The sequence below is a fragment of the Buceros rhinoceros genome, unplaced genomic scaffold, assembly GCF_000710305.1.
Source record: "Buceros rhinoceros silvestris isolate BGI_N320 unplaced genomic scaffold, ASM71030v1 scaffold6442, whole genome shotgun sequence".
NCBI classification, from domain to species: domain Eukaryota; kingdom Metazoa; phylum Chordata; class Aves; order Bucerotiformes; family Bucerotidae; genus Buceros; species Buceros rhinoceros.
Window position 1 is genome coordinate 12,234 of NW_010398203.1, and position 20,018 is coordinate 32,251.

General features: G+C 45.8%; 1 protein-coding gene across 1 annotated transcript in view; it reads right to left on the reverse strand.

Moving 5' to 3' along the window:
- Positions 1-210: 210 nt before the first annotated feature.
- ARHGEF18 (Rho/Rac guanine nucleotide exchange factor (GEF) 18) overlaps positions 211-20,018 on the reverse strand; it is a 20,140-nt gene continuing 332 nt past the window's right edge. Inside the window, exons 2-21 of the mRNA XM_010131000.1 lie at positions 18,578-18,641; positions 15,422-15,566; positions 14,537-14,649; positions 14,249-14,389; positions 13,548-13,798; positions 12,732-12,857; positions 11,445-11,562; positions 10,810-11,058; positions 9,922-9,998; positions 8,058-8,236; positions 7,827-7,918; positions 7,350-7,538; positions 6,577-6,714; positions 5,477-5,598; positions 4,999-5,055; positions 4,314-4,361; positions 3,298-3,765; positions 2,256-2,583; positions 462-584; positions 211-371 (exon numbers count right to left, since the gene is read on the reverse strand). Coding sequence (XP_010129302.1) covers positions 211-371; positions 462-584; positions 2,256-2,583; positions 3,298-3,765; positions 4,314-4,361; positions 4,999-5,055; positions 5,477-5,598; positions 6,577-6,714; positions 7,350-7,538; positions 7,827-7,918; positions 8,058-8,236; positions 9,922-9,998; positions 10,810-11,058; positions 11,445-11,562; positions 12,732-12,857; positions 13,548-13,798; positions 14,249-14,389; positions 14,537-14,649; positions 15,422-15,489 — 3,048 coding nt within the window. The 5' untranslated portion in view covers positions 15,490-15,566; positions 18,578-18,641. The remainder of the gene's footprint in view (positions 372-461; positions 585-2,255; positions 2,584-3,297; positions 3,766-4,313; positions 4,362-4,998; positions 5,056-5,476; positions 5,599-6,576; positions 6,715-7,349; positions 7,539-7,826; positions 7,919-8,057; positions 8,237-9,921; positions 9,999-10,809; positions 11,059-11,444; positions 11,563-12,731; positions 12,858-13,547; positions 13,799-14,248; positions 14,390-14,536; positions 14,650-15,421; positions 15,567-18,577; positions 18,642-20,018) is intronic.

The window sequence follows — 20,018 nt, forward strand, 5'->3', positions numbered from 1 at the left end:
CTGGAGAATTTAAAAGCAAACCGTTACTACTGTGCCCTCATTCTGAGCTGCCGGCAGAGAAGCCAGCGAAGAACAGTAATCCTGGTCTGGTCCTTGCTAGCAGGAGCGGGCAGAGATGGAGACATCCATGTCAGGTCTCTGCCACGCTGAGCACTGGGGCCTGAGTTCTGGAAACAGTATGTCAGAAGGTTAATCTTTAAATGGAAACCATTAGAAGAAAATGACATCTTCTTTGCTGGTATCATCTTCCACGTTTAACGGACTCGGCTGAGAGGTCACCAGGGTCTGAACGTGAACGTTATTGGGCTTGAACAGGTTCGCTGAGGCAGATGAAAGTGCTTCGGGCTGAGCATCGGCAGGGCCATACAACTCTATAGAGAAAAACGGAAGAAGAGAGGCTGATGACACTGCGCAGGGAGCGTGACGTGTGTCCAGGGACACGCAAGTTGCTCGGGACGTACCTGGCTGGAATGCAGCGGTCTGGCTGCTCAGGAGGACTGGGCTTGCTGATCGTCTGCCCCTCAGGACACCCTCCTCTCGTCCAATAAGCCTGGGGGGAAGCAGCTGCTTCTGATCAACTGACGCTGAAGAAAATATTTTACAAATTAGCATTTGAGGCCAGCAGTGCTTTACAAACGTCTCTGTTTCATGCTGAACGGACACCTCTGTGTATCCAGGGAAGCTGCTATGCCACAAAGAGCTGCTGCTTCTCCTGCGAGCTATTTAATTGTCTCTTCAGCTGTCTGGACCATGCTCACCTTCTCTCTCCTCTTCCCTGAGGACTGTTACTAGCAGCCCCTGACAACCACAGATGTAAAACCTAGTATTATAAAGCACAGCAGAGAAAAAGAAATACATAAACCCCCTCACTCCCAGCGTTCAAATAGCAACGGCTGTTTGTGCTGCTTTCAACGTGTGGAACCGTGACCAGCTTTTGTCTCTGCTCTCCATCTGCCTCGCAGCTGCTCGGCAGCACAGCACGTTGATTCGGCTGTTCCGGCCTGTCAGCTTCTCCATTTCAACAATAAAAGCAATTCATGAAACGGCCACTCCGCATCCAAAGAGCTCCTCTCAGTGCACATTCCTCACACGTCGCAAAACCCAAACTCCACACACAGTACTCTGCCTCTGGTACAGAAAACCTTGTTCCAGTCTATTCTAAGATCTGCATATGGGCGTAACAAACATGCATCCACTAAGGCTCAGGAGAGAAGAGGGACCAATACATTTGTGTTTTGTACCGTCCACATAAACTCCAGTAAAACACCATTTTCACTGCAGGGACTGTTATGTAAGAGCTATTAAAAATCAGCTTGGGGAGATGTGGTATTAGAGCGTTATTTTCCCATCTAGCAGCACTTGCTGTTCAGGGTAAGAGGACATCAGGCTTCATTTTTGGGCAAAAGCACAAGCACGCTTGCAATTGTACTAAACTTTCGGAACAACAGAGAGATGTTCCTACAGTGTGCAAAAGATTCCCCCGACCCGCCCGAGACAGGTTTGGCCCCGAGTCCGCAATAGGAGCGTAGGCCCAAGCGATGGGTAAACTTGCCAGGTCTGAATCCTAAACGGAGCTAAAAAGATGGTTTTGTAACTCAGAATTAGAGGCTGTTCCCCTAAGCTGGCAGCAAGGCTATTTTAAGTGGTGGAGAAAAAGTGGTTTTTGCTGCGCCTGTCATTGGCAAAGATCACTACTTTGGTACCCAGCAGTTAGCAGCAGAAATTGCACCATGGCAGGGTGACTGTATTTTGACTTGCTTCTATTTGTGACCAAACGAGCCCCTTTCAACTCTGCCGCGCGCACGCGATCTCAGTTGTGGCCTGCAAGCCTGTGTTTAACGCCTGACCGCAGCTAAGAAAGGCACTGCGATCCATGTCGTTACAGCTCTGGACAGACAGCGAGAGGGGTAAAATCAGCCTCAAAACACTTCACTTGTGCAGAACAAGCTTTTATGTTTTGCTATTTCAACACTACAGATAGGCAAGAAGGTTTCACAGCCAGGTCTGCAGCCTCTCGCTATCGCTCTGTCCTGCTGGATTACAGAACTCTGTTTCAGCAGCGCCCCTTTGGGCTGTATTTCCAATTTAAATAGTAGAGACATCCCGAGCGAGAGGATTTTAACAGGACTGCAGTAAGCACTAACAATCTGTAGCGTATTAACTCCCGGGTTCCACACGGGCAGCCGGTGGGTTAAGCCGCAGCGTCGTCTCCCTGCGATGCTGGCGGGGATGAGCAATGCCTTTAACACACGTACCTGAACTGTCTGTCCTGTGAGATGCTTTGTTCTTCCCGCCTTTCTCTTTGCTTCCTTTGGTGAAAGTCGCCAGCTTCGTCGGGATCTGCTGCTGGACTGCGGCTGGCTTCTGAATCTGGTTCGTGGCGCTCAGGAGGTGTATGGGCACTTCGTTCTTCAGCGCGAGGGCCGGCCGGTTCTCCAGCGTGGTGCTGTCCCTCCGGACCAGGTCCGTCCGCTCCAGGTAGTCCATTCCAGAGACGCTCACTCTCACAGAGGCTTTCAAGGAGGACAGGGATGGTTCTGCCCCTTCTCCGTTGAAGCTAACGGAATGACTTAGCACCTGGCTCTATGGGAGGAGAAAGGTGTTCTCAGTCAAAGGGGTATTTCCACCCCTCACACACAGTGAGGAGAGACCACCCTCCGTCCTGAGAACACGAAGCACCTTCTAGTCAAAAATACCACAGGTTAGACTAGGCCCAAAGCATGCTGGCAAACAGAAGGAAGAGCAAGACTAAGTCCTTGAACCCCGAGAAGAACCTCAGCAGCACCAGACTGCTTAACACTGCACCTAGCGAAGGCACTCCAAAGCATACTGCATGAGCTGGTGACAGGACGGGCAGAGAGCAGGACTTACGGACAGGAACAAAAGGCCAACTTCATCAGACCCCAACCTTCACACTTTGAAACAGCAGAAATGTTTCCAGAAATCCACTGTACAAAATACTACCAGTATAGCACCCCTGCTGCCATCCCCTGCTGCAACAGGGCAGCGTCTGCTTTTAAAAAGCCTCAGTCAGTCACGCTCAAAAGTAACTTATTCTCTGTTTCTGTCTTTTTCAAAAAATATTCTCATCACCAATTGTCTGGGAGGGATCTCACAGGCCCTGGGGAACTGCCGAGCTCTGGTGTCTCTGAGCGCAGCCATCACCAGCTGTTTCAGAGGGTGGTTTAAGGAGCCCAGTAAAACGCAAACATGGGTTAGTTCTGCAAAAAGGGCAACCTTAATTTGGAGGCAAATGGGTTAACAGAAATAAAACTCCAAGAAAATTTAATTCCTCACCTGTCCCATTTCTGGGGAGAACGTGCCTGACACTGTGTTCTGCTTCTTCAGCTTCCTCAGCTGATCGAGACGCTCCTTCTCTTTCTCGACTGCTCTCTGCGCTTCCCGCAGCCTCTCCAGGTCATGCTGATAGGCCTCTCGCTGCCTCTCGAGTTCCTCCCTCTCCTGAGTCAACCTCTCTCTCAGCTGCCGAGTCTCCTCTTCGCGTTCCTGCAGCCGAGCTTCTGTGCTTTCAAATTCCCGCTGCTGCCGACTCCTTTCCCGTTCCAGGCGCTGCTGCTCCAGCTTCATCTGGCTCTGGAGTTTCTGCAGGTTCATCAGTTCTTCCCTCTGTTTTTCAAAGTTCCGCTGTTTCTCCTGCTCTAGCAGCAGATTGCCCCGCGTCGACTGCAGCCGGTATTGCTTCTCCCGGTCTAGCATGGTGGCTCGTTGCACCTCGATGTAGCTGTCCTGCTGCGAGATCACTGCCTGGAGGGGAGGGAAGAAGTTCAGCACATTCAAAAACCAGGCACAGCTAAAGAAAAGACAGCAGCATCTAGCAGATTAGATCAGAGAGTTCTGTCTTCAGGAGCAGAGCCCGCTTCCAGCTCGGTCAGCCCGTGGGGACTGACGCATTCCTGACACAAATAAGTTATGCTTACCTATGTCAAAATTCACATTTCTTGCAGCTAGAACTATTGCTCTGACTAGAAGGTTACAGTAAGAACAGCTAATACAGACACCCGTGGCTGTATCCACACCATTTGAAGAGGAAGTGAGCACGGAGAGCAGACTGAGCGTCGAGTAGCACAAGAATTGCTTTTAAGTGAGTGGGGGAAAAGGGAACAATTACTTAAGACAACAGATCTAACACTTCCTTCAAAATACCAGACAGAGTGTGAGTTTCCTTGAGTCTCAGGTCTCTGCACTTCACTCTAGCTTTAGGGGTATTTTCAAGGTAGCTCCTCTCCACACCTGCATAAATTTTATCACGTTTAACGCCTAACTAACCTCTTGGATAGTAAATAGTCGTTTACCTGAAGACTGAAGAGCAGCTGTAACAGCGTTTGAATCCTTTGGACAAGCTGAAGAGGGGAGGCAGGGGGAGGAAGACAGGCATTAGACACTGGCACAGAGCTGTTCCAATGCATTAGACTTTGTTTTTTCTTTTTAAACAGTGAACACAACAACACCTGTACAAAATCACACACAATGGAGGCGCAGCTATGGGGGTACTCGAACACAGAGGCAGCCAGCAGAGCACTCTGCAAGGCACAATGAATTTCAGCGTATTAGTCCTTGCACCGATGTAAATCGGTGCCCGGTGACTCTCACTGGGACTCCTGGGAGCAAATCCTCATCACCAGGTTCCTTCACACGAGCTGTTTACTGGTCACTTCCTCCCACGCTCCAGCACTGACTCACTACAGCCCTCACAGGAGATTCGGACAAGTTTTATCCATGAGCTGAGAACACGCAAACCCACCAAAGATACGGGAAGAGTAGCTAGAAACGTGTGTCTACGCACCCGGAACCCATTGTTGTTTTATCTCTGCATTTATAATGCATTAAGAGGCATAAGGTACAGGCTGTTCCTGTGCTCATGGTTCCATTAAAATTACCGAGGTTTTTTTGTGGTTTTGTTTTTTGATTGATTTTTGCACGCCATTATTCTAATACGGCGATTTGCCACCAGATTTCCTAAGAGCAGAAGTAACATACCTGAGACTCTACGGTGGGCTGCAAACCACTGCTGTCATCCAGCCTCATTACCTCACTCTGCAAAAAAGACAAAACCAAGATCTGCACTAGAGACGCTTGTTGGGCACTGGTAGCACTGCCAGAACATTCTGGAAGGGTTCATCTCATGAGGGAACAGCGTTCACTGCTGGAGCAGAGACTGCTCCCACACACTGAAGGACACATATCAAACCCACTTCAATCAGAGGGCAGGCCGAGACGGATGGGTGGCCATCAAAGGCAGCGTTAACGGTAAGCGCCACGTGAACAAGTACAAACCCCCACGATCGTGCCTCTCAAGTGCTAAGCTATCAACTCGCCCCACAAAATGCCCTTAGCAGAGTCCAGCAGTCTGACAGGCAGACGAACTCCGTTACCAGCTACGACAGCTTTTTGTTTTGCAAGATTTCTCCTGCACCACCGTGTAAATGCATTTAAATCATGCATAAGCCCAACGTACGGTCTGAGATCCTTCTTCTGCGTCAGAAGGGAGGTCATGGAGCTGCACATCCGAGGTTCCTGCAGGGCCTCTCCAGTCCCACTGCCTCTGGTCAGCACCACTGTTCTTCCTAAAACTGCCACCTGAAAGGAGAGTGGAGGACGAGCAGCTCACACCAGCACAGCGCTGTGACAACTCACTGCGCAGCAGAGCATGCAGAAAAATCGTGTGACTTTGAAATTAGGACCAATATGGCTTGTCTTGTGGAAGAGCAGACAACACTGACGAGCAGGACTGCTCAGAAAAGTCTAAAAACTTGAGGAGAGCGGGTTAAGAAAAATAGGGAGTAAGCTCAAATCCTGTTACACTGTTTTAATTAAAGCAGCCACAATGTAGGTGTGAAAACGATCGTCCGCGGCTACCAGAACCGCAAGCTCTGCACAGGGAGCGCTTACTAGTAGAAACATTCTACTCAAAGCAGCACCACTGAGAGTGTGCAAGAAGCTGGGGGAGCTGGAAACCTGCTGTATAAAGCACCTACAGCAAGACAGACATATAGAGCCTTTCAGAGAGCGTTCTAGAGATTAACCACCAGTGAATAAGGACCATTTTATTTTTCAAAAAACGCACAAAGCAAAAATGGAGATTAATAGTATCTAGTATTTCCACTCATTTCATCAATTAACTGATACAGTGCCAGTGCCGAAAGGACCATTTGTATTATCTAAGGATTCACCAGCCCTCTGGTGACTGTGCAGATACAAAAGAAAGTGGAAAAAAGTTCAGTAAAAGCAGGCAGCGGAAATCACATTTCCTGTTTTCAGGTCTTTTCAACAAAATCAAAATTCTGTGTGGAACTGTGTTAATTAGAAAGCACGGGTTAAGGTAATGCCCTCGGCTAACACCGAGGGCCCTACTCTGCTCTCTAGCGTTGGTATCAGACGAAAAACGATACAACATGCCAATGCCAAGCACTAGAATTTGCTCTTATCCTCCTTTTCAGCCTGGTGAAGCTTCCTTACATCATGTCCTCATGCAATTCATTGTTCTCATTCTCTGCAGAGAGAACCACCGTGAAGAGCTACGAAGCTCAGCAGAATGTGGAATGGTCCCTTTCTTACTTTTATGTGAAACTGAGGGACTGCTGTCATATCCTCCAAAGGTCTCTGCTCTCCTGGGGAGTCCCGAGCCAGAGCCATCTTCGGGCTGGCAGGATCCGTTGCCTAAGTGAGTGAAGATAAGGTTCTGGAGGTTTTCAGCTAGGGAAGAGGAGAACGTGTCACGTAAACAGCCATGTCTGTGCAGCAAGACAAGTGCATCATGCAAACAAGTTAAAAACCCATAAATTCAACCATCAAGTACATGAAAAGATGGGGCAGCTTGAGAGATCTCCTGCAGTACAGAAGAATTTCCCTTCACGACAGGCTCGTTGTATTGCACATACAAAGACAACCTCTCCCTTGACTGCAAGTTACTTTACCAAGCCTTGAGTGTTTGGTACTTTTTTTTCCCTCTAAAATAAAAAGTATGTTTGTGCTTATTTTCTTTCTAAATGCACTATCTTTAGACAGGCTATTTCAATATATAACCCTCCTATCATATTATATTTCGGGGGGGTGTATTATTAGAGCACTCAGTTGCCCATCTGAATAGATTCATCCTAAGACTCCACTGGTTGATCCTTAGAAATAAAAAAAAATCAGAGCTGTGGAGAAGGTTCTCTACACAAAAGCACAGGCACGCTGTACCCACCTTGCAGACTTGTTCTGAGAACAAGGAGGTCTGGACAGCGTTACATAAAAGTATTATGTTATTACAGGATAATTTTCAGGACTGTTCTTAGATCCCTCGTGCTTACCCCCACCCCTGGATCCCAGTGAATGCTGGGATTTACCTTCTGTCACTGCGGACTTCAGAATGGCCTCTCCCTGCAGATTTTCTGAGATATCCCCCCGAAGCAGCAGCCTAGATCGGGACCCTTGGGAATGGTCTTCAAAGCCATTCATTTCAGACATTTCCAGATAAATCTGTTGCTTCTCAGTCAGGCTTTGAATAATCAGGTCATCTTTCATGTTCAAACGCTCTAAAGGAGGAAAAAAACTCAGTTCTGCCTTCCTCATCCCCTCAGAGTATGACGGGCAGTTTGGAAGCCATTCGTTTTATGGTCAGAGCATCAAATGCAGAGACACAATTAACAGCTAAGGGGAACATACAAAGCTCATTAGACTTACTTAACCATGTATAATCTTGAAGTCTCCTGAAAGACTTATGAAGGAGAAACTTGATCACATGGTGTGATAAAAGAATAAGATGGTCATAAATCACAAATGCTGCTGGGAAGAGTCGGTGGAATATTTAACTAAGTCGTTACCTTGAAACTCTCTTAACTTCGCAGCTCGTGCTTCAGCCAGCCTCCTCTCCGCTTCAGGTTCCATAAAGTTTCCTCCTTCTTCATCAGGACAGCTGTACGAAGGAGGAGACAGACACGTTTGATTTACGTGTAAGGTAATGGATTTTTACAGTAAATTTACACCTCTGAGCCCCGCAAAGAGAAGGCAGACGAGCAAGGAACGCAGCCCTCACGCTGTTGCTCCCGATTTACCTCTCCACTGCTCTGCGGATGTGGGCCATCCAGGAGTTCCTCTCCTCTTTCGAGCTTGTGTGAATTTCATACATTTCTGGTCCTTTTAAGGAGGCGCTGATTAAGAACATTGCCTTTTCCTCGTTAGCTACCTCTCTTACAATCAGCTTTTGCAAGGAGATAACTGGTGGTTTAGAGTCCTGTAAAACAAAATGTAATTTACTGCAGTACATCACACACGTTCTTTAGGGTGTGTGCTTCCTCACTCCCCACATCTTCCTGCTTACACAGGGCCACCAGGAGCCAGGACATCACAACACTGTAACTTTATCGCTATAAACGTGACACTTATGACACTGTCATTTTTAACTCATCAACCACAGATCAAAACATGGAATGAAGAATGCACGTGAGGTCTTGGTGCCTGATTGATTATTAAAGCACCTATCAGTTTAAACCCCTGAGGATTCCCACTGGGTCCTAGAAGTCAAGAACAGGCTCAAAAATAGGCAAAGAAAATTAGAAAAAAGATAATAAAAACCCTAATGACATATATCAAGTGAAAGAAGAGAACAAAAGGAAACGTTAGGGTATACAGCGTGTTACTGGAGGGGAAAACACCCCACCAGGTAGCAGAGGTCAGCTTTTGGGGACTGTCACAAGCAACTGTGACATGCTCACAGAAAAGCAAAATGACCAGGGGACACATGAACCAGGGCACGACCTTACCCTGGAGCAGCTATACTGGCTACGAAGACGTAGACATGTTCCTGTTTTAGCCTCGATGCAAGCCACTCACACTTTGCTCACAGCAACAGCAGTCACGTAAAACTGCCCCAACTGCCGAGACACTGTACGTGAACAGCGTGTTCTTCCCCTCTGTGAACTTGCTCTTCTGCTCCCAGCTCAGATGTGCTGTGGAAAGCAGGGCTCTACCACTGGCTGTCAGAGTCAATGCCATTAAACGAACTATTGTTCAGAGATTCACCTAATGCTGTTCAAGAGGAACCAACCTCCAGCCGGGCTGACTCGTGACAGTGCCCCCATTCTGCGCATTAGCAGAAGGGTGATTTGAAAAGCAGTTGCTTTTACAGCCCTGAGGTCACCCAAAATGCTTTTGCCATTAGAATTCAGCTCTAATGTGAATGTCTGGAAGAAAATACACCCAAGAAAACAATTACATTAAATAGTTTCTCTGTTACTGGTTGTCTTATAGCCACAGCTGAACTAGATCAGGACAAAATGTACACTCTGAGGATACCTGTGGAAATGCCCCAGAAAAGCAAGCAAATCCACTGAGTGTTCCAGAGTGCTGCAGTAATTACATTTGCACTTAGCGCTTATTACATCTACTTCAGGAAAGTTCTCTGCCCCCAGCAACCTGAGGCTACTCTGACCCTGGTCACCATGTTCCTAACCGAAATGGATGATTCCTTCCCTTCACATTGACAAACAGAAGCAGGAGGTACCTGTCAGTACCTTTCTAAGTCCAGTTCTAGCATGTTTAACATAAGTGACTTGTCTAAAATAGCAGCCTAAGAAAGCTCAGTGAAAGGGAAAGTCACAGCACAAGAAAGGGAGCAGCAGTGACAGTGACCCTCACTACACGCTCAAGGCACAGAAAACTACGGGAGACGAGGCAGCTGGAACATGGGAACATGGGAACACTATTGTGCAGGAAGAGACAGCAAGAGGGGTTCAACAAGTACCGCAGCTGCTTCAGAACAAGGGAGTCTATAATTGCTGGCTGCTTCATTAACTTAATTTTCCCTCTGAACCTACTGAAACAAGTACCTGACATCTCTAACTGTATTTCCTTCTGTAGTTCCTGTCGCTTTCACACATTCTCTAAGTGGATGTATTAATTAGGGAGAATGACACCTACCACTGACGCAAACGTGTATTTTTGGTCCTTTTCTTGTAAGAGCAACAGGACATCAGTTAACAGGACTGCCAGAATATCTACAGCAACAGAAACAAAAAAAAAAAAAAGAGAAAGATTTTAAAGCAGAAAGACTGGTCCAGACTGAAAAAAGAAAACACCCTTGACTTCAGTTTGCTGTGGGTCAGGGACTAGCGCATCAACCTTTGCAGCACCGGGTCTGCTACTGCCTTCCCATTGTGCAGGACCAGCACAATACACATAGAGCTGATTCAAAGCCTGAAAGCACCTACACAGGCATCCTGCACATCAACTCCAACCCTTGCAAGGAAGCACGTCTCCCTCAGCAGCAGATTCTTCTGGAACTGCAGCACCACCTCCTCGTGGCTGCCTTTTAGGAGCCATTGAAGCTTCTCCTTGAACACCTGGGCAACGAAGCTGTTAGGATATTCGCTGGTGGCCCTGGTTTGGTTCTCTGGCAGAACGGCTGTTGGGCAGGATGAAGGTGTCGTGGGGTTGACATGACACAGTTTTTCCAAGTGTGAACCAGAGCTCGCACAAGATAATGCCTTTCCACAGGAGACTAAGTCAGGATGACTCAAAGCTTTGTCATCTGCCTGAAGACCTCCCTCTTGAATTGGAAAGCAGATCAGACAGATAATAAGCAAACAGCGTAAGGACCTTATCATGCACCATTATAGAGATGCTTATTGGACGCGCCAAGAATAGAACAAGTGCTATTTCCTCCAATATCCCATTAGACAAGCAGGTTATTGTCATCTTATTTTATACTCAATCGATCAGTAAACAAACAGTTACTAAAAAAAAAAAAATTAATAAATATAAGTATCTTGTTTCCTAGTCCTACTTTTCCCCGTCCTGGCCCTTTACCTTTGAGCCGCCCTGATGCAGCTTTCCAGTAGAGCATCCCATCGAGCAGAAGCCGCCTCTGCCCCATGTCATCCTTCCGGAAGAAGAGCCCATTCTTGCATTTCCCAGATGATTTTAGTTCCATTTTATGCATAATCTCTTTAAGGCGCTGCCCCTTCTCGCACTCATTTACCATGGCATCTACGTGAGTGATTGTGTCCTTAATTAAACTAAGGGCCTGGGTCAGCTCTTCATAATCTCTAGTTCCAGCTAAAAGAAAAGAGAAGCATCAGTCACATTTTTGACTCCAGAGTGTGAGCCACCTGAGCCTATTTTAACATGACGGTTCCAGACTAAACATCTAACAGCATTTCCTAAGAGCTTCAAGGTTAAAAATAAAATATTCTAAAGCTCTGAATCTCTAATGAACCCATAGGCTCAACTTCTATGTTTTTGTGGTTGTGGACTTGAACCTGAAAGCTGCTCTTGACCCCCTGAGGAGGTGAGATTGGCCTGGATCTGCCCCTAGAACAGCACCTTCACCTAACAAAGAAGTGACGACGCACCAGCCTGTCCCTCCTTGTCCGAGGAAAGAACATGCAAAACACGGGGGAAAAAGGACCAGCTGTGAGGCTTCTAGGAAAGGTTAAACCTACCTTCTGTATTCTGAATGATACGCTCCACCAAGACGGGGTATTTGGTGATGCGCTGGGTAACGAGGAGGATACACTCCTGAACACCAAGTCTCCTCACGATGGAACAGTTGCCGATTTTCTAGAAAACAAGACAGACTCATCACGTCCATTGTCTATATTGCTCCTCTAATGCCCTCGCCTCTCCGTCCACTCATTTGCTGTCTCAATCTCGAACAATTGGCACCCCACCACCAACTTAGCTGCACTCTTTTACCAAAGCAAAACTCCTGGTAACATTAAACAAAATCGGTTTTAGCACTGGAAAATATTTTAGGCGTTATTTTCAACTACTGTTAACTAAATCTGGAAGCAAGCAGAGAAAGTTCCAAAGCTGAGCTGTTTGCTAACTGGTTGCCTTTTACAATAGGATCAGTCCTTACATCCAGAGAAAAGTGCTGCATCTTCAAACCCAGACCCTGCCACTTAAGAGCCAAACGAGGTCAGTCATGAACAAACCCCGTGTTAGTTTTACCCCGTATGTTCACCGGGAGGCTGAGCTACAGAAACTCATCTCTGTGAGAAAGGGAAGGCTGCGACGCAGCAGAACCCCACCCGACGGTCTGACTGCAGCAACAGCACGATCCTGACAGCAAATACACTCCCAAGGTCTTTCTTTACAGGGACTGAGGTTTGGTATTTTAAAACCCTGGTTGCTTATTTAGTTCCTTGAAAGTGAATGGTTCTCGCTTTTAAAGACACCCCGTTAAGAAGAGCTATGCTGGCAAGTTCACCCAGTATCACTTACTGGAGACTGGAAAATGAGCATCCTCAGGCCTGGGCAAGGCCATCGAGGTTCAGGTTACAGGCTGCCACTCTGGCCGTGTCTCTTCAGCCCTCCCTATTAATCGCACAGTGCGACGCACAGCACATCCACAAACCACCCCGGAGCCAGTCTTAAGATGATGTAGTGGGAAAAACTTGACTAAAGGTACCTGCTGCTTCTCTAGTAGTTCCTTGATTTAATTTATTATCAAGCCAATTTACACAGAGAGAACAAACAAATCCTCTGCTCCCCATTCCTGGGTGCTCTCCAGAGCCTGCCCCCAATTCCACACCTGCCAATAGTGGCTCTGTGTCCAAACAGCTCCAAAGATCTGAACGACCAGAAGCTACAACCCTTCAAATAACGAGAACCTGCCTCTAACTCTGCTCATTCAAATTCAAGAGATCATTAAGTACAGAATAAAACCTGAAGTGGTCGAGTATGTTTTGCACGGTCAGAACAGGAGACATCTGGATGTTATTTACCTTTATTAAGTTTTGGAACTTCTTATTGCTTTGGAGCAGGTCTTTATAGTGACTAACAGCTTCATTGTGTCCACAACAGAACACACCGTATTTTTCCTTCATTCTCTCCCCATTTTCACCTGAAAACTAATTGAAAATATAAGAATGAAAGACGTGAATCATGAAGAGTAAACCTTCCTCCAGTGCAAGACCCATGTTTAACGTGGTTTTATGGGAACTGGGATCTGAGTTATTTCTTCAATTTTTCTACTTCTTCTACACCAGAAATGAGAGATTTAGGCAGTGTGACATCTGAGAGCTTGGAATACCACAAGATAACCAAATCCTAAATTATGGTTGCCATTAGGAGAATTAAGAAAAGGATTTCTGGGCCTCTGCACTTAAAAAACCTGAGCACTGTGAAAGGTGAAGGGCAAAAAATGGTCACGATAAGTGAAAGAAATTTTCCTGGGTGCTAAAGCTGCGATGAGTTCAAAGCATCTGCACTGCATTTATAAAAGGTCAGAACCAAGTGGCTCAGCATCAAATGTGGGAGAGCCACGTTTGGGATGGACACCAGGAATGTGTTACTTTACTTTTGGAAAAAAAAAACAGAGCGAAACCATCTGCAGCTGCGTATCCCACAACATGCCCCGAGAACATTTAATGAACATTTCCTATGGCTTGTGACCAGAGACGCTCCTGGGAGTTGCGTTCACACGTTACGCTGGGAAGATAAACCCAGTGTTAAAGCAATCTTTACGCTCCCTTGAACCTCACAATCAGCTTTTTAGAACTGTGACAGCAGCCACAGCACTGGTGCAGTTTGGTTCACACCTGTTTTACCAAGAGGTCTCCGATGTTCTGGATTATATAATTCCGGTCACTGCCTTCTTCCAAGGACTCCTTCCGCCGCTCCTTTAACTGGAGCAGAAACTGGCCGTGCAGCTCCAGCAGCTCATCCACACAGGGGAAGAGCTTGTTGATGACTGCATTGGGGAACTGCAGTTCCTCTCTCATGGCTTTGGAGTAGACCTTCAGCATGATTTTCAGTGTCCTGACGTGGTGCATTTCAGTCTGCATTAGCTCTGGGCAAGGGGAAATAAAAAAATTAAAAAAAAATCCAAAGTCATGGACAGGCTGTGCAGTGACTAGTGAGATGCAGAAGAGCAGGCTCCGAGAGCCACCATCAGCACCACCTTCTTCACCACAGTCTTTGCATCACTCGCGTGAAGCTCCTAAATTTGCCTTGTTAATCTCCCAACCAGCGACTGACCCTGCTCATTTAATGACATCTCCCAGCTGCGGCTGAGCTGCTCCCTGACGGCGTAGCTGGGCTTTGCTGCGGAATGAAATTGTGGGCTGCTTTGAAGCGTTCACAGGAGAACTTATGCACACTAAAGCAGGTCACAGACTTGAAAATCTTCATGCAGTTTTATGTTTCAAATCAAAATGGGAGCCAACAAAAATTATTTCTGCTCTGTTTCAAAAACAGTGCCACTATGGAAAAGTTATGTAAGAATAACAAACGCTCTTACCATAAATGACATCTTGCCTTTTTATAACGTCTTTCTTTTGCCTTTTTCCATAAGACTGTTCCACTGCCACACTCCAAGACTCTGCCTCGAACTCATGAGCATCTGTTTCTATTTCACTTCGCAGGGACACAGAATATGCATCTAGACCAAAAGCACATTCAATTTCGATTATTATTGTTTCCCACCATATCCCTCATTACCATCATTAATTACAACAACATCTCAGTGCTGCTTTAAGACCGTGTAAGAAATGCTATAAAAATCCTGAAAAGCACAGAAATTCCATACCTTCCAGAAAAATGGAGTCTGCTGTTGAGGGTGCAAGCGAGACAACATCATCTGAAGTCTGCTTAAATCTTATAAAGCCTGAATCCCCTTCATCCATGTCTCCTGAAATTAGTCTAAATGGCCAAAGAAATTAGACCAAGGGAACAAAACAGAACATCAACATTTTTTTTAAATTGCTTGACAAAAAAAAAACCAAACAACCAACCACTTTACCAAGCCTCCTTCCTAAACCACAGTGCAATGAACTTCACATAAATATACAAAAGCTATTTATTGCACTGCAACTTTAAACAGTCACGTCAGTGTAGCACGGACTAGTATGTGCCTTCTGGAATGGCATTTAAAAAGACATCACCTGGTGACAAGCCACAGCCAGACCAGTGCACAAAGGGCACTTGCACTGAGGAGGGAGCATAACTGTGGCACACAAAAAGCAAAGAACTACTTAGACCGGCAGAGAGCTCTGAATTAGTCTCCTATTTTAAGCGAGGTATCCTGCCATTTAACCCACTGCTGTCTCCTACCCTAGTCAGGACCAGCACAACCCAGAATAACTGAACTCAGAAGAGATTTACTGAATTTCAACAAGTCTGAAGACAAATACACCCATAAAAACCACGACCTAGCCAGAGATACTCAAATACCGCCCTGCTGCATACGATATCTTTCCTGACATAGTAGAGAGGCACTAAAGACAAGGTGATTTAAACAGCAAAAAAATAGCTTCTGTTCAGATAAACGCATTTCAGCATTAAAAGCTCAATGAATCTCTTTTGAGCTTGAAAGCTAACGTAAGTTCTGGCTTTAGTTCTTTAATTGTTTTTCTTTCCACGCTGGGGAGGAGGGAGACAGCAGAAGGGGGTGAATTAGAAGCAGTTTACTTACCCAAATTTATTAACAGCTCCAGCAGTATTCAGTGAAGACTGAGAATTTCCTCTTTGGGCGACAGTCATACCGAGATTCCGTGAGAGTACTGGGGTGCCATCCGGTCCCAGGAGAAGACTTCGGGGCTGCTCCTTCAAAGAAGCGGCTAGAGAGGCAAAAATGGAATTGGTACTCAGAAAATGAGGCGTACAGTGCAGATCGCCTGCTCTCAAACCTCGTTCTGAATGTGGACGGAGAACAGACAGGATCTTGGATGTCAAGAGCTCATTGTCCAAAAAAACATTCTCATTCCATTTTCTTGAAAAGGAACCACAAAAAGACAGCTCGGGGTGAGCTGGAATCGTATTGCTCCTGCCGCTGCTTTTTGAATTTGTATTCCCCATGCTCACTACCGGCTGCCCTCCGACTTGGCACAGTAAAGTGGCCCCAGAGATGCTCTGTTTTTATACTACCTGTGATCCTTCTAGAAATGTAAAGCTGCCACTTAACTTACTGTATTGGCTAAATCAGCAGGTCTGAAGTGCAGGAAATTGGTCCCTACTGTGCCCATTTAGTGTGGAAATTGCAAAGTATCTTCTCCTTTAGTAAAACACTAGAACCTACACACAATTATTCACACCCTCCCCTATAAGGGCACAGAACATTTCATGGCAAACGAGAAAAATCTGAGATCACCTAAAACCCACCAGTTCTTTGCGGTGCTTATTGCTCCGCAGTGATTTATATCTGCATGCACAGAGGCTGAACAGCACAGATACCAGAGCTAAATTTGATTTTAATACTGCGGCTTTTTAATGCTTTTTAAATCTAGGCAGACTGTGAACTGGAAAGATATTTAAGACTTTAATCACTATTACACAATACATGGAAGCCTGTAATAGACTTATAAAAAATGGATACAATTATTTAGCACTAATGTCTGTAATGAATGATAAGGAGCAGGAGACAAAATACAACCTTTAAAAAAGGAACTTCAGGGAACTCGAGGATGAAGAATCAGCCAGGCAAGCTTTAAAACTGAGCACTGACAAGGTCTGCAGCTGCCCTTCTGCCAAAGTGCTTTTAAGGACATGGGAGTGGGAGAGATCTCCCGGATCCCTGAACCCACGGCTCTGCCACTGCAAGCCAGCTTTGACACCCAGACCCAACTCCTCTGCCAGTGCTGGTCTGGGGGCAGCTCCGGAGGGTCTCCAGTTCCCAGCCAAGGTTTATGCATCGCCAGTTTACTTTCCTCCTAAAAACACTGGTGCCTACCCATCCTCCAAAGCTCCCCTTGCTCAGTCTCGCTCCTCGGTGCACCTCCACCAACAATCCTCTCCCTCCCCACTTCTGCCTTGCTCAGCACAACATAGCTAAACCACGGTGTTCGTGTTTCTTTTCATGAAACAGGTTTTTCCACATTTCTTGATATCCCACACTCTACATCTGCTTGTCTCAGTTCATCTGCCTTGGAACGGTTGACTAGAATCGTATTAGGCTGCAGGGGGGTTTCATCAATGACATTTAACAGAAATTATATCATCACAGCTTTTCCTGCTGGAAATACCTTTCCCAAACCCAGTTTGGGTTTGAAATCTGCTGTCTACACACAGAGCACATTCCCAGTCTACAACAAACTGGTTAAATGGAGTCCTCTTGCACCACCTCCAGTGATGAGCTCCAAGCCCACTGTCCCTAAAGCAGACTAAGCAGATATTAGAAAGAACTGTAAAGGCGGATTTCTTAAACAAGGAATTAATAATAAATGTCCTCCTGTTTCCATTTGGGGACGTACTGAAATCATCAGCCATCAAGTTCTCTTTCTGCGTTCTGCAAGCCAAGAACATAAAGTTCTGTTCCACAACGATAGGCCAAATCTAAAAATCTCCAGGGGCAAAACGGGGAGGGGGATGGGGGACACGAACACCACGTTTATACCTTTCTCAAAATGCATTTCTCTTTCACATTGCTGCAAGACCTTTGGTGCTTTTTGCTGGCACTGCAGGTAAAGACGCACCATGCCCATGCCATTAGCTGTTCCTTTAACATCAGCTTCTGCTTTTGGCTATGGAAAATAGGTCCTGGCTGCCGAGCAGAGTCTGCAGCAGCAAAAAGCCATTTTCTGAGTTCAATTCGCACTGTCTGCACACTGCTGAGAGCCCGCATCGATCGCTGGTCGCCTATCGCAGCAGACCAGACTGTGTACCACAGAGCTGTTCCAACCGCAAGCCCCACAGCCAACTTTTCCTATTTTCATTATTCCTTATTGTTTCCTATTTTAGCCTCTGCACTTTCCTCTAAAGGCACAAACCCATTCTCAGTAACGCAAGCAGCTGCTTATCTGCTTAGAACAATCATTCCCCTTGTGCTGCCTCTCAGTAAGGGCCGTTTCATATAAAACTGCACCTTGAATGTGAGTCAAACGATACCCGAAAACCTGCGTGAAACACGCACGCAGCAACGCTCAGACACCCCTGTGCTTCTTACAGCTACCAAAGCAACCAACAGAACAACTGCACGGCAGAAAATCGTGCTGTTCTAGTTACAGTCACCTGAGAGCCGAGAAGCTCCTCATGCAGACCTCATAATGTCCACAAATTAAAACACCATTTACATCACACACCGGTGGCCAGGATGGCCTTTTCCAGCAGCAAAAAGCTATCTCAAAGCCCACACTGCAACAGAACTGCTCTTCTCTTTTTTTTTTGTCTCCCAGATCCCTTTTCCCACTTTGTTTCAAAGATTTCTGCTCAGAGCATTAGTGCCAGCTTGTCTTAGATAGAGATTTCTAGCAACCACTAGCTGCAGGCAAGTTTTAAATAGACAATTATGAAAATCTGATGTAAAACAAAGTTCACAGTTCTAGTCTTTTCAGAGGCCAGAGAATAGACAATCAATGAAAAACTAGCTTATTGATCCCTTTCCACCATGATATTTTGAGGTTACGCAGCAAGAAGGTATAAAGAAAAATAAAAAGATAAACAGATAAAAACACACAGGAGATTGCCAGGAGCCTCTAAGCCATTCCCAATAGAAAAAAAAATGAAGCCATCTTATTAAAAGAGACCTTTTCTATACTTCAATAACACACTGTGTATAGCCTTTAAAACATATTAAAGAAAAAAATACAATCGAACAGATAAGCCTTGAGCACAGAAATCATTCTTTAGTACAAACCTGGGGAAATGCACTGAGGCGAACTTTGTGGAGATCCAGAAGGTCTGTGCTGCAAATCTTTCTGCTACAGGAAAAAATACAACAGTCTTACACATACAGACCAAACTTCCAGCCCAAACTGAGTCCTGTTTTTCCTATCGTATAGCACTAACTGCACGTGAAGCTGTACCCTGAAAGTATAAAAGACTTGACACAGGAACAGTTTAGATTTTTTCACATTCCAGACGTTAACAATTCATATAAAAATCCCATCAAGTAAAAATCAGACTGAAATAGAACCAAAAATGAAATTACAGCTGAATTGAAGGCAGGATAATACACAATTTATTAAATGAAAGCAAACCCTTTCCTACACATCTTCACCTGCGCTTGGTTGCCATTCAGTTCGCAGCAATCCTAACCGGAACAAGCCCCCAGCTTCCAGCAAAATTCAAGTGCCCAGTTCAAACTGTGTCTGTGGTAACAGGCACAACTTTCTCATTCTTACAACACCAGGATCTTACAATTAACTGAGATACAGTTTACTGAAGATGCAAAGCAATTAAATAAGCAATGCAGTCTACATTGAAGGGCTTTTGGGGAGCCTCGCTTCCCTTTGAGGGTCTCGTGTCTGACTACACTCCTCACATCAGTTCGTGGTGCCACTCTTTGCTCTTTCAGGAGTGATTTGTTGGGGCTGATTCAACCGTGAAAGTTTGGGAGGCAGTAAAGAGCAGAAATTAAAGCATCACAGCAAGTGAAATGTTCAGTTTAAAAGGAAAATGCACAAAGCTTTGAGAATTTTAAAAGTATATATCAAAACCCCACAAGAACTTCACATTTCTGCCCTCCAAAGAGTGCAATCTAAATCACCAGTGGCTGAGAGCATCCTCTAATTGCCCCGGTTTGAGCTGCTTTGCTCTCTCCCCCCTCATGGGACTCCCTAATCCGCTGTCAGCCTCTGAAATCACCAACACTTGCAGGTTAAAACAAACTAAAACTCCTTCAATTGTAGTTAGTTACCAGGAGAAGGACATGGTTTTCAAAACCAACACCAGAAAAAAAATCCGACAGCTAGGGAGCTACTGAAGCAACCTGCGACCTTCCATGCAACCACCGGCATCACGGTGCCAACAGGCAAACCACAGACAGCCTAGCGGGACAGAAGGCTCATCACAGTTCAAAACCGAAATCACTTCTGCACTGCTCAGCTTAAATAATACACAGATTATTACAACCAACTTCCCCTTCACGCCTCGCCCTCTTCTGTCCGCTTTGAGACGGCCCAACCCATTAAAACAGGGGGGATGTAAAATTCAGAGTTGCGACAAAACTCAGCAGCGTTCCCCAGAAACGGTGGGTCTGAGCGCTCCCACCAGGGGCAGTCACAGTTCTGACAGACACGAGCAATGGTCAGGAATTTTCAGTACCGAAAGGAAATGTTTCTCTTTATTTTCCCTAC